General features: G+C 47.0%; 1 protein-coding gene across 1 annotated transcript; it reads right to left on the bottom strand.

Annotated features, from left to right (window-relative positions):
• Nucleotides 1-10,111: 10,111 nt before the first annotated feature.
• CHST2 (carbohydrate sulfotransferase 2) lies at nt 10,112-13,107 on the bottom strand. Its single transcript, XM_068692828.1, has one exon. The coding sequence runs from the start codon at nt 13,090-13,092 to the stop codon at nt 11,434-11,436; it is 1,659 nt and encodes a 552-aa protein (XP_068548929.1). The 5' UTR covers nt 13,093-13,107; the 3' UTR covers nt 10,112-11,433.
• Nucleotides 13,108-14,628: the final 1,521 nt, after the last annotated feature.

Genomic DNA, 14,628 nt, shown 5'->3' with positions numbered 1-14,628 from the left:
AAGCTATACAGAAATCTGTTACATATTGTCTATACACTTAAGCCAAGAACATCTAAGGTTTATATGTGAGAATAATTTACATCTAATTCATTGTTTCATCAAGGAGTTATAGATTATCAGGACACATTCACAGTGGTCAGAGTAGTCAATAGAGTAGCAGCTGTGAGCCCCCACACATTCTCTTAGCTTCTCTTATGCAAAGATTCATAGAAGAAGATGAGGAGCCATTATTAGACACTGTACCAAGGTTTGAAGCCTGCAGTGAGGAAAGAGTCCATCAATTTCCTAATATGATTTAAGGAATCTAAGTGCACCTTACAAGCTCTGTAATAATGAAAACCAGCAACTGGGAAGTGTTAAACTTCAAAACAAGTCTTTATTTACATAAAAGCAATAAAGATAAATGGCTAGTTAACACTCACAGCAAAGCATTTACCCAAATTATTAATTACATGAGAACTAATTAAGCAACAGGGAGCCTGATCACCTACAGAGGCAGGATGAGACAAGTGAGGAGATGAGAGCTCACCTGTGCAAGAAGGCTGAGAGGTCACAGCAGCCATGGCTGCAGCCATTTCGGTAAGCAAAGAAAGGGAAGAAGCAGAGAGTTTCTGTAGTTCACCTGGGAGAAGACTGTCACTAGGCAAGAACGCCTTAAGAACACCTTAAGTCCTAAAGAGGACTTAAGAACAGCAAGGAACTGCATACAGGTGTTTCTCTCTTTTCGGTCATAGAGTCATAGAATATCCCGAGCTGGAAGGGACCCAGAAGGATCATTAAGTCCAGCTCCTGACACCGCACAGGTCTGCCCAAAAGTGTAGACCGTGTGACTAAGTGCACAGTCCAATTGCTTTTTAAACTCAGAAAGGCTTGGTGCAGTGACTGCTTCACTGGGGAGCCTATTCCAGTGTGCAACCACCTTCTCGGTGAAGAACCTCTTCCTGATGTCCAGCCTAAACCTCCCCTGCCTCAGCTTAACACCACTCCCATGGGTCCTGTCACTGGTGATTAAGGAGAATAGGTCACCTGCCTCTCCACTCCACCTCGCGAGGAAGCTGTAGACCGTGATGAGGTCCCAGGTCCCCCCTCAGCCTCCTCTTCTCCAGGCTGAACAGGCCCAGTGCCCTCAGCCGCTCCTCATACGACTTCCCCTCTAGGCCCTTCAACATCTTCTTTGCCCTTCTCTGGACACTCTCCGACAGTTTAATGTCCTTCTTGTACTGTGGTGCCCAGAACTGCACACAGTACTCGAGGTGAGGCCACACCAGCGCAGAGTAGAGCGGGACAATCACCTCCTTTGACCAACTAGCGATGCCGTGCTTGATGCACCCCAGGATACAGTTGGCCCTCCTGGCTGCCAGGGCACACTGCTGGCTCATATTCAGCTTGCTGTCAACCACAACCACCAGATCCCTCTCTGCGGGACTGCTCTCCAGGATTTCGTCACCCAGTCTTTACGTATAGCCAGGGTTGCCCCGTCCCAGGTGCAGGACCCAGCACTTGCTCTTGTTAAACTTCATGCGGTTGGTGATCGCCCAGCTCTCCAATCTGTCCACATCTCTCTGCAAGGCCTTTCCACCCTCAACAGAGTCCACAACTCCTCCAAGTTTGGTGCCATCGGCAAATTTCCTCAAAACACCTTCTAATCCTACATCCAAATCATTTATAAAAACACGGAAGAGGACTGCCCCTAAAATGGAGCCTTGAGGGACCCCACTAATGACCATCCACCAGCCAGATGTGGCCCCATTTACCACAACCCTTTGACCCCTGCCCATCAGCCAATTGCTCACCCATTGTATGATGCTTTTGATTAGCTGTATGCTGGACATTTTGTCCAATAGGATCCTATGGGAAACCATGTCAAAAGCCTTGCTGAAGTCCAAAAAGATCACATCAGCTGGTTTCCCTTGATCGACTAGATGGCTGATCTTATCATAAAAGGAAATCAAATTTGTTAGGCAGGACCTACTCCTCGTGAACCCATGCTGGCTGGGACCAATGACAGCATTGTCCCCCAGGTGTGCCTCAATAACTTCAAGAATCATCTTCTCCATAATTTTACCAGGCACTGATGTGAGACTGACAGGCCTGTAATTGCTAGGGTCTTCTTTCTTACCCTTCTTGAAAATTGGCACATTTGCCAGCTTCCAGTCTACTGGGACCTCTCCAGATTCCCAAGATCGTTGAAAAATAATTGAGAGAGGTCCTGCAATGACATCAGCCAGCTCTTTAAGCACCCTGGGATGGACCCCATCTGGACTCACAGACTTGTATGGATCCAGGCGGAGCAGCAAATCCCGCACACATTCAGGGTCAGTTGGGAGTTTGTCATTCCCACCATCATGGTCCTCCAGCTCAGGACACACTGGGTCCCGAAGCCCATCATCAGCATTGAAGACAGAGGTGAAAAGGCATTAAATGTCTCTGCTTTGCTTATGTCATTGTCTGTGAGGAGACCTTCCCCATCAAGTAGCGGACCTATGGTTTTTTTGGTTCTCCTTTTTCTGTTCACATGTCTAAAAAAAACTTTATTGTCTCCCACAGACATGGCCAGCTTCAACTCTAGTTGGGCTGTGGCCACATGAATTTTCTCCCTACAAACACGAACAGCATCCTTGTATTCCTTCCTCATCGCCTGACCCTCCTTCCAGCAGCCATACACTTTCTTTTTCAGTACATGTGTGTGAGTCAGTATATGCGTGTGAGGAACAATCAACTCCAAAGCCCCTTCGTACCTGTAGGACAGTCAATTGAGCAGCCGCACATCCCTGAAGAGGTGACCATAAGCAGGAAGGCACGCCCACAGTGCCGGGCAGGACATGCCAGTGCCCTGTAGCCCACAGCAGCATGCCAGTATGTCACAGTGAGGACAGGAGCTTGATGAGAGCTGCACCCACAGGGTGCGAATCCCGACCCATGGCACCCCAGATTCCTGGCACACTCCCACCGTTTCAGAGGGCCACATTCCACAGGCACTGCTGCTCCAAAGGGGCTCCTCACAAGCCCCTGCAAGCAGAGCCCTCGCTACAGACTTCCTTCCCCTGACATCTCCACTTCCATCTCCAAACCTCACCAGAGCAGCACCCCAGTGCTGCAACCACCCTCATCCTGAATTCATCCGCCCCACTGCAACAGCACGGCCACCCCAGCACGCCTCCATCAGCCTCAGGGTGCCGCACGAGCTTCTCCTCACACAGCTGCCTCTCCTGTGTGGTGCAGAGCCATCTACGTCCATCTTGAACCTCTTTTTTTTTGTTAGGCTGCACTCAGGAACCTCCTCAGTCCCAGCCAATGCTCTTCAAAGCATTTTGAAGGCTCTTCACCCCAAAGGCACTTTCTACAAGGTGCCTGAACTCGGCAACCTTGCCACCTCCCTCCATTTACCAGAGCACTGCAGCCCACTAGAGCCAGGCCTCAGGACTGACAAGAGCTTTTGCTCAGTCTCCTTTCCTCAGATTTTCAGCAGTCCTGAGGCTGCACCAAACACCCAAACTGCAGCATTCCTTCCCCTCAGAGAAGCCAAACAAACCCTCACCACCTCCACAAAACAGCCCTCCTCCAGTCACGAGGAGAAGCACCACCCCGCATTTATCCCCTCAAAGCCCACCCTAAGGAGTGCTCCTTCTCCCCCAGGGCTGGGGAACCTCTCCTCAGCCAGCTGCTGCCTGTGAGGCCGATGGCACACAGCAGCCCTGGATCAACGGGCACCAGCTGGGCCAGGCCTTCACCAGCACCCAGCGGGACACAGGTATGGACACATACACAGACAAAAATAAAAGTGGGTGGGTGAGGGCAGCTCAGCCACTTGCAATCTGGAAGGGCAGGGAAGACTTCTGTTTTTATCCCATCTTTCCCAAGAAACTGTTACATGTCTGGGAGGCAAAGGGGGTTAGCAACACACCTCCTCAGTTACTTTCAGGTGTCCCTCCTCCACTAGTGCCAATGTGATTCCTAATTGGCACTTCTGTGGCACTGCCTCCAGAAAGTCAGTGATTACCTCCCTGATGTGGTATCAGATACAACATTTCTTTTTAAAACTAAATAAATATGAGGGGGCTCAAGGACCTGTGAAATAAGCCCTATGATGAGGTTTCCTGGCCTAAAACACCCCAGCAAATCTCCTCTGGACAGTAGCCACAACATTAAACTTTTTACACTGTGTATTTTCACCTCTTTTCAGCATGAAAGAACATGTGATTAGGGACCAGATGTTAAACTTCTACAAAATGAAAGCATTAAGGTCAGCATTGACTGCTTCTTGCTCGTTCCCATAATGGAACAGAGAAACACAAATAACCACAATACTTCCTATGCTACAGTTGAACCAAAATCTCTTTGAAACGGATACTCATTACCACTGCCAGCACTGATGCTCTGAGCTGGAGCTATACGGCCAGCCAAGCAGGTGGAAAGTACATAACACCATCAAGATCAACATACTTCAAGCCCCAGCTCTGCTCTGGCAGTCAGATCTTTTTCACTGCTCTACAGATAGAAAGACACCAGGTGTCTCCAGCCACCTCAGGATGGTATTGGTGGGTTCTGGTGTACACGTTGAACCTTAGGTGGAGAGGATGACAAGGTGATATAAAGGGTGTCCTGAAGAATGAAATAGGTCACCACTCCAGGGACTAAGTTAGTATTCCTAAAAACATCTGCTTGCCAAGAATGTAAGGTGCCTAGTTTTAGAAAGTGAGCTAGATAATGTAAGAATTAAAGGTTTAATACCAGACCAGTATAGCAAGCATGCATAGGTACAAACAGTGGCAAACAATCAAATACTGAAAGCTGCCAAAAGAGATACTGAAGTTATATGAACACTAAATATGTCCCTTTTCCATTTTACATCTCCTGTGATAAAATGTTATGAGACATGCACATGGCTTGAAACAGATAATTACTGATAATCCTGGCTGGTGGGAGAAGGAACCATCTGGCAGATGGAAAAATAAGAAGGTGCCAAGAATTTAACAGACTAGGGGGTCTTCTTGAGAATTTATGCCCAGAGGTTTGAAGAAGGAAATATTTAGACAAAAGGTCAACTATTCTGTTTCTATCAATACACAAAACAAATTAGAAAACCAACAGTATACATATAAGTATGAAAACTATTTCTGTTTAAAATTCATCTTGAAATTATGAGCAAAACAGTTGAATCTAAAACTGTTAGAAGTGAGGAATTCATTCCACATATCGTGATTAACCACAAATAGTTATAGCACACAGGATCAGCACATTTTATCTTATATCCTTTAAGTGTCTATCCTCTGCTTTTAACATGCAAATGGTTTTAGTCATCCTCTTCTGACCTTGCTGCATTGTATCATTTGTTTCTTTCCATTTTCCTTAACAGTGTCTCCTCCTTCTTATAGCAGAGAAAAAGCAACTTCTGGTAGATTCTGCTTTGTATTCCTTTCCTTTCTTCTAAATCAATTTCTTTGCCTCTGCTCTCCTTTTTATCACTCATGGGTAAAACAAGGGACATTGCTGGTTGCAGAATTCTAATTGTGTATCCACAGTTTTCCACACATCACTACTCGCTAACCATTTTGCTGCTGGCCCTTTGCAATAGCTGAGCTGCAGCCAGCAAGAAATTTATGTAACATAATTAGTGATTTGGGGCTAGTTTTGCCAAAGCATCGTGGTACACCATAAGAACTGTCAAGCACTGCAAAAGGATGCTCAGGGAGTATACAGTCTGTGTCCTTGGAGACTTCCAGTACCCATCAGGATAAAGCCTGAAGCAACCTCATTTGATCTCATAGCTGACGCTGATCTGAGCAGGAGTTTGGACCAGAAACTTCCTGGGGCCTATTCCAACATGTGGTTATGAGTCTATGGTTTTTCGAGGCACCCTGAAAATATAATTCCCACTGACTCCTGCATAATACTCCCATTGCAATAGAAATTACATGTGAAGGCATTCTTGAAAATCCTACTCAAAACTTACTAGCATCTTTCGAGTCCTTAAAATTGTAGCTGTAGGGCCCATTCCAACTTCAGCTTCCACTAATGCCATTAGAAAAAGTTTGCTCAGCAGTTTCTACCAGCCTGCCTTGCTTAGATTGCTTTGTTAGTAATTTTTCATTCTGAGAGTTCCTCCAATCTGATTTTCATCAAAAAAAGCTCCATTTTCATTCAAAACCCATCAGAATAATGCTATTATATCTAGACACAAGCTTGTGGTACCTCACACTATAAAAGAGCCACAGGCTGTCCTGGCTACTCAACAACTTCTATGACAGGAACAAAGAGATGGTAACTTACTGCTCAATCTCAATTCCCTTCACACCACCCTGTTATAACAAGCATGTTCTTGTATCAGAATGGAACTGGATGCCAAAGATCTCACTTGCATAAGGGGGCTGGGGAGGTCCCTCCCTGTGCTGCAAATAAGCCCCTTATAGAATTTTCTTTGGCAAATAAATTTGTTATATATCTTTACATGCATTTTGCAGTTTTTGCATTTCACTGCAAAAGCAGATGACTCCTCGGTCCTAGTTCTCCCATTTGCAACACCATTTAGAGATTATTTTCATATCTTTTGTATGAACATGTCTGAGGGATGTTAACTCTTCATGCACCAGGGGAAGACGGGACACCTTAATGTTTCACACTCTTTGGGTTTGCACAGATCCATATGCTAAATACTTTAATAACGAAGGGCCACTCTTGTAATCCTTTCATGATCTTGTGATGCAGGGATCGCAGGGAACCCCAAGCTGCAAAGAAAAGTAAATGGGAGTTTTCCAACTCGCAGTGTTAAAAGTCTGTATTGTACAGGATCTATACACTTCCTTTGCAGAATTAATAACTTAAGTGAAGAATCATGGATGTCATGACAGCCAAGAGCTCTCGTTTAAGTATGTTAACAACTCACTTGGTACCAGTGAATCCGAAGAAAGCAGGTAAACCTTCTTTTATACTTTACGTGCTTGTAGTGTAATGAATATTGCTGAAATGCTATTACATGTATTTTATGTATATAAATGCTGAAATGCTACTACATGTATTTTTGATTTTATAACACATACACACATTTTCATAACATCTTTCCTGTGAGCTCTGATATAAAACATGAACTGCATCCAATGACTGCCAGGGTAATTATCAGGGAGCAGTGACCATCGAAGCTGGACACATCAATGGCAAGCAGTCTCATGCTGCATAATTCCAGCAGAGTAATGTTTATCCTGCTATACCCTTAATTGAAATGGCACTGGAATAAGAATAGTTTTGATCTATTTGATTAATGCAGGCAGCATTTGCCCATTGTTCAGTCTGTTCATATTAAGCAGCGACACAATTGGTTTTCAGAGATAAAAAGAGACCCACGTCTGCATTTTAAGGGATGCACAGGAGCAAAAATGAAATGCAGACTCTAAGACCACCCCTTGCAGAATGCAGAAACTCATGTGACCCCTTCACTTTCAAGGACACTTAAAACACACTACAGCAATTAAAAATGGAAGGGAAATAAAGAATAATCCCACTCTTCTTCTCACGGCCTAGAGGATGAAAAACACTTGTTTCAGAATTGATTATAACCACTGTATTGCATCTCTAAAGAACTGAGTTCAATTCATAACTGAAAAACATGGTTTGTGGTCTTAATTTAAATCAGTTCTGCTCCTCTTCCCGGTCAGAGCATGAAGTTAAACACCTGATGAAGAATTTAGTGATCAGAAAGAGGAATTTTCTCCTTTTGTTCAAAAGAAACAAAGATACTTCATCTGACCATCTTTTCCTTATCAACTCCTCATCACTAATTTAGGTCAGCTGCAGCAACTTGCATGCTTTTACACATCTTATGTTTTAAGTTGATCCGGTGTTTGGAGGACAGAGAGTTTCCCTGCGCTTTTGTACATGTAGCAGTTGCTACCATTAGCAATGCTTGTACGATTTTCTGCATTTGTTCACAGCAGAAAACAGCACATAGTTAAGCACTGGCCTTTCTGGTCTGTCGAAGCAACATGCCATGTCTTCAAAATGGTCTCCCTCCCAATTCAGTGCAACTTAGTGCACTCAGCATCTAGTTTATGCTATTGATTCTTCACTAATGCAAGAACTACCTTCAGTTTAAGAAGCATGCTGTAATTATTAAATTAGAAAGAAAGCAAACCCAGGCACTATTTTTAAGCATAAGAGTCAAGTATTATTTAAGTATTCCAACCTCTGTTCAGTGTCCCTTCTGGCGATGGACAGAAGTCTTTTGTAACCATGCTCATAATCTCTCGTATCTTATTTTTCCTCTATGATTTTCCACAATTTTTTCCTTTTTTTTTTTCAATTGTTTTTTTAATTCCTCTAATCCTCTTTTCTGAATATATAAAAGAACTAAAAATGGCCTCTTTTAACTGCCAGTTGCTTACCTACTTATTTAATGGAGCAGCATAAAACGTAGGGCTTAACCCACCAGCATTTTACACAAGCAAAGTCCCACACATTTCTCCCAAAGCTTTGCCTAAACAAAATTGCAGTTCTTTATTTTGACAAAAGCAGCTTTACATTACTACTTCTGTCCACCAAAACATGCCCAGGTATAATTGTAGAGTGTGTTGAGTAATTCCTTGCTGCAATGTAGTAGGTGGAGCTCAATTTATGAACCAGATTCAGATAGCATAACTCGACTGACACACCGTTTGTATCAGCAAATAGCAGATGCTTGTAATGCACCATCACAACAAGAGCAGTGAGCACTTTCTCAGAACAACAGGAAGAGCTTCTTAATATAATTAGAATCCAAAAGAGACTGTAGGAGGCTAAGTCAATTAGGCTCATCAATTTCTCAGTCAAAAGGGCAATTCCTGTTCACTTTACTAAACCACAAAACTCTTGCAGAAGAGAGCAAGGAACTCTGCACACACAAATGACCAGACTGCCCTGTTTTTTTTTTTTAACAAAATTAAAAGTTCTTGTGCTGTAACACGCTGTCATGAGAAAGTCCCGTTTAGAAATTGCAGCAAAGCTTTTCAGAGGGCAGGCGCTGAAACTGCGGATGCAGCGTCCAAGCCCGGAGGGGAGCAGGGCTTGTTTTCCCCGCGGGCAGCACACTGCTCTGCAGAGAGGCACCGCAGCCTGCCCGGGCACTGCTGGCCCTGCCGACAGCAGAGCTGGTTAAATGCTGTGCGGCTGTTGCAACGGGCAGCACCGGCATTTCACAAAGCCACGGGCAGATAAAAAGCAAGCGACGTGCTCTGTAAGGGCGGATTTTCAAGCACTGTCCCAGAGCACTGTGACTGGGGAAAAAAAAAAAAAAAAAAAAAAAAAAAAAAAGGAACATTCAGCCCAAAACTAGATGTCCAGGATCCATTCAGCATCGAATACATACAAGTGATAAGAGAAAACACCTAACTCCACAAAAACACAAGTACCTCAATATGTGTTTTAAATACCAAATTAACTACCCCTTCCATTTTTAGCACTTCTCTCTGGAATTTAAGAATACATCTGAATAGGCCAAATATAAGATTTCTCAGTGATTGATATCATTAATGTTGTTTATGCTGCTGTTGATGATGAACTGAGGCAATGAGCATGTTTAACAGTCATTCAGCAAGTGTACAGGCAACCTTATGCAATCCTCTTTTTACTGGTTTATTAAACGTCTATTTCCTTTTCAGATAAAGTTTAACATCTAATGCCAAGATTTCACCAGGAATTCAAATAGCATAGTAGCTCATTATCACCTTTTTAACTTAAAGTCTAATACAAGAAGTAGACACACTACACATCACTAACGTTTTCATACATACACGCACACACGCACACTTATCAGCATCCTGTTTGTATCAATATATTTTCACAAATCCATTTCCTTCTTCCTACCCATACTCTTCACATTTGCAGAAAGCACAACATACAGATAGGCAACGTAAAACATACTTCCTGGAGAAAAGTCTGTAGTCTCCTGAGAGAACAGTTTGACAAAACCACTTCTATTTAAAAACACAAGGTCCAAAATGAGCCTTTAAAGAGCATTAGTGACCAACACCGAGATTAAAAAGTACTTGAGGTGTTTGCGCTTCTTGTATGCAACACATCACTTGACCTTTAGAAAACTGGGACTTCTTCAGAAAATTATAAAAGTAGTAGTAAAATCCTTTTATTATTATTATTTTTATTTTTTTTTAAATCAAGTTGAACAACAGGACAGAGTCTCTAGGCAAAGCTCCCAGAAAGAGCCAGATCACCATCTGGCTCCATCATAGAGCAATGACAACTGACAACAAGCAAGTCTCTAACCAGCGCTCTCTGAATTCGAACGCTAGGTTGACTCTGTAACAGCTCCGTTACAACTATGAACACACAGCTGTATGCTTCTTCCCTCCTCATACATAAATATACCCTCAGACACTTAGAGAAGGGGGGAAAATAAAACATTTTATGTATTTTTCTATGCTTCCCTGCTATGCCTGTTACCAATGAATGTCAAGAAATACCTTAAATATCTCACTGTATCGTTAGCACTATATAATATATATATTTATAATTTTTAGTTTTCACACATGCTAATGTTTCCAGTATGATAAATGTCCTTTTAAATCCTGCAGTTTTTGTCACACTGTAGATCCACTTCTATTTGACAGTGACTCCTGGATATATATGTCAAGACAAAAATAAATACTGCTGTGATGGCAAACATTTTAAAACTCTTAGGACACTAATACAGTGGCACTTGAAAGACTTTAAATACAACAAAAAGGACAATCGTTAAATGGAAACCTGCTCTGACATAGCCATAAAACCTGCACTGCATTTGTGAGATCTGTACTTGTTTTTGCGAGAGCAGCTTCTAATCTTTGAACACGTCAAACCCTACAGTCCAGCCCTCAACCCATACCCTTAAAAAAGTCCTCCTTGCTATTATTAAATGAGCCTCCCCTCTAGCTGTACATATGCAACACCGTAATTCCCAAACAATTGAGGTAATTATAAAAATGAATATCATTTATTGTTTTTTGTTATTACTATCATGTCTGAACATTTACTTTCAAAGAAAAGTCTATTTTCAGCATTACGCTTTCCAAGGGCACCCCCTCTGCACCAAGGGAGATATACAAGTATTAGGAATTGTGCAGGAGTTTTTGTAACCATCTTCAAACCCACCAGAACTCCATAAACAAGATTTTGGTACAGAAGCTCGCCTGGCATTTTAGAGAAGGGGAAAGGGACTTTCCACATATTTTCAGTTCCACTTTATTTTTTTTTAATCGCATCTAACCCAATGCAAGTGAAGAAAAAAAAAACAATCAAATGAACGAAAAAGAAATCATCGCATTACTGCATGTTACCCTTCATCAGTCTTTAGAGGAAATTGGGAGCCTGGCTGCTTTTCCCAGCTCCCTCCCTCCCTCCTTCAAGCCTGCAGGACCAGCTCCTCTCCCTGGAGGGGCTCAGCCGCCCCCAGGGGTGTCTGGCGCTGCCTGGTCACAGCCGCGGCTTCCTGAGCAACGTTCTGCTGAGGTCCTTCACCTCTTCGGGGCTGCCGACCCTCTCGTAGCCCAGCAGGGCCATGGGCTGGTGGCAGTACTCCTCAACTTGCTTGATCTGCTGGTAGCTGAGTGCAGTCCGCCAGGCGCTCAGCGCCTGGGTGGCATTCCTGGCCGACACCACAAAGGGCTTGGACGAGTAGCTGGGGCCGCTGGTCATGTTGAGGGTGAACTTCTCCATCTCTGGGCTGACCGCCAGGTTAACAAAGCCATACACCTGCCGCAGAGTCTTGATGGGCTCGACCACCAGGTCCTCGTAGCGCACGGCCATGTAATTGCCCTGGAGCCAGTCAGGGGGGTGCAAGGCAGTCTGCAAGGTCTTGGCCATGCTACTGCAGATGACCTCCATGGCGCCCAGGGCATGGTAGTCCGAGCCGCCCCCCCCCTCCTTCTTTCCGCCCAGCTTGTGGCCGGCATCAAGGAAGGGCATGCGGTGGATGCGGGGGTCCCGACTCCTCACCACCTGCAGACTCTCCCGGATGAGGCCGTGCCGGGATTTGATGCGGGAGCTGGCGACCGCCCGCGGGTCCCGCACCAGGTGGATGACTTTGAGGTCCAGGGTCGGGTCCCGCATAAGCGGGGCGAGGATGGCCAGGTCGAAGACGCGGACGCCCTTGATGACCAGCGTGCGGTACTTGTGGCACTCCTCCTGGAAGCGGCTGAGGCGCTGCGGGGGGCACTTCTTGCACACCCGGTCGTCCACCATGCCCACCACCTCCTTGCGGTAGGCCGGGCAGAGGGGTGAGGAGCAGATGACCTTGTTGGTGGCCGCCCCAAAGATGCCCAGCGTGGTGAGGTTCTTCCCGGCGCCCGCCGTGCTGTAGAGCTGGAAGACGGAGAGGTCGCAGCGGTACAGGGAGCTCAGCATGTCGCGGGCTGCCCCTTGCAGCGAGACGGCGTCCCCGGGGTACAGCTTCTGCCAGACGTGCCACACGGGCTCGTAGAGGAAGAAGACCTCGGGGTTCTGGTTGAAGAGCTCCCCGAAGAAGGACGACCCGGAGCGCCAGGTGGTGAACACGTAGACCAGCTGCCGCCGGGCGCCCTGCGGGCCGCGGCTCCCCACCGACGGCGCCGGGGGCGGCGGCGGCGGCGGGGGCCGGTGCCGGGGGGCCGCCGGGGGCTCTCCGCAGCGCCGCGGCTCCCGCCGCCACTTGTACTCCAGCAGGTTGAGGGCGGCGAGGAGCAGCAGCAGCGCGTAGCCCAGGCACAGCGCCAGCGCCTTCCGCCGGCACACTTTCATGCTGGGCGGCGGCGGCGGGGCCAACTGTTGCTCAGCGCCCCGGCGCCCCGGGCCCCGCGGCGGGCAGCAGGGCGCACCGCCCCCGGCGCCGACTCCCGCCCGGCCCCCCGCGCCCGGCCCGCATGGCGCAGCCGCCGCCGCGACGGCCCCGCCGCCGCCGCCGCCCCCCCGCCCCGCCGCTGCCCTACTTAGAGGCCGCGCGGCCCCCCGCGCTTCTTCCGCGCCGCCATCGCCCGGCGCCGCCGCAGCCCGAGCTCCCCGCGGCCGCCGGGGCAGAGGCGGCGCCGGGCCGGGCTCCGCTGCACCCCGCCCCGGGGGCGGGGAGAGCCGGGGGGGCTCCGCGCCCACAGCGCGCATCGCGCCCCGGCCCCGCCGGGCGGCCGCTGAGGGGCGGCCCGAGATGGCGGCCGCGGCGCCGCTCGTCCGTGGGGAGGGGAGGGCGAGGAACGGGCGGGAGCCGGCCCCGGGCCGCGGGGCTCGTCCTGCGGCCCCCTCCCCAGCAGGCGCCAGGGGACACGAGAGGGGAGGGGGCCACAGGACGGGCCCTGCCCCGTTACCCGAGCTGCAGAGTACCTGGGTGCTGGGCACGGAGGGCACGGGCCCAGCCCTGGGTGCCCGCCGAGCTGCAGGGAGAGGCAGCGGGACAGCTCTGGGACAGGGACACGCGAGGGCAGGCACAGGCTGCGGCCCCGCCGTAGGGCAGGGGGACGAGGGAGCTGCCCCTGGCTCTGAGCGATGGTGCCTCAACTGACGGTGGCGACTGGAGTTAGCTCTAGGACGGGTATTTTCTGGATAGCGGGAATGCAACAGCATATGCACAGATAAAATGGAAGTTCATCTGCCATCTGTGGAAACAAGCAAACAACAAAAAAATCTGCAGGAGGGTGAAGGAGCTAAATATACGTGTGCGCAATCTTTACATTCCTCATAAAAGGAGTTCTCTATTCCTCCCAAATTTTCTGCTGGAATACTAACAGCTAAGCTTCCTCTGAGGAAAACATTTGGGGGCTGGCAGGGCATGTCTAAGGTGAATAGTTTTAACCCCATTCAGCAGGAGGGCTCTGCTCTCCCCAGCCCACTCCAAAGCACGAGGGCAGACAGGGCGCCCAGGCAGCGCGGGGCGATGGGGGCACTTACGGTAACTTATTAACAGCAAAACTTAATTAAAGAAACACTAAATATTGGAGAAAAGTGTATTTCACAAAAAAAGCAAAGGGGAATGGGGTTTATGTTGTTATTGTTTGTCTTTTAAACCTACAGCAGACCAGAGGAAGCATTTAAAGACACATTCTGCAAAAATAAAGTGCATCTACTTTACAAAATAAATACAAAGTTGAAAACCGATGAGCTTCTAACAATTATAACAATTGACCTGCAGCTTTAGACACAGCATATAATGAAAAAGGATATACCTCTGAAACATCTTGCGGCATAAAACTCCTGCAGTTATTTTATCCTTTGGACCTGATCCTTGAGTTCTTTGCATTAAAAGGCTTCTATTCATATCCCTTTATAAGGATAAGAATCTAATATTTCTTTGGTTTTACATACACACTAAAAGATGAAATGACCTTAACCTAGCTAAAGAAAAAATGTTAATTTTAAATTCTGGAACAGTCTGTAACAGCATTAGGCTACATTAAATCAGGAGTAACTGTATCAGTAGTGGGACACCATAGCTCATAAAGCAGCATCCCCCACCAGTGTCGTATTGCAGCACTAATGCAATACAGGACATGCACTACTGGGAGGGGGGAAAAAAAAAAAACACACAAACAACAACAAAATAAAACAATTCATAGCAGTAAAATCATTAAAATACTATCAAGTTCACATTAATCCCTTCTTTCCACTTGGTTGCAGACAGGTATAAAATGGGGGAGCGGAGGGGGG

This window comes from Anas acuta, chromosome 9, assembly GCF_963932015.1.
Source record: "Anas acuta chromosome 9, bAnaAcu1.1, whole genome shotgun sequence".
NCBI classification, from domain to species: Eukaryota; Metazoa; Chordata; class Aves; order Anseriformes; family Anatidae; genus Anas; species Anas acuta.
Note: the sequence above shows the minus strand (reverse complement) of the source record. Positions and strands in the feature narration are given on the sequence as shown.

Excerpts from the sequence above, each read along its gene's own strand:
- CHST2 (XM_068692828.1), bottom strand. The coding sequence starts at position 13,092 with ATGCGCGCTGTGGGCGCGGAGCCCCCCCGGCTCTCCCCGCCCCCGGGG.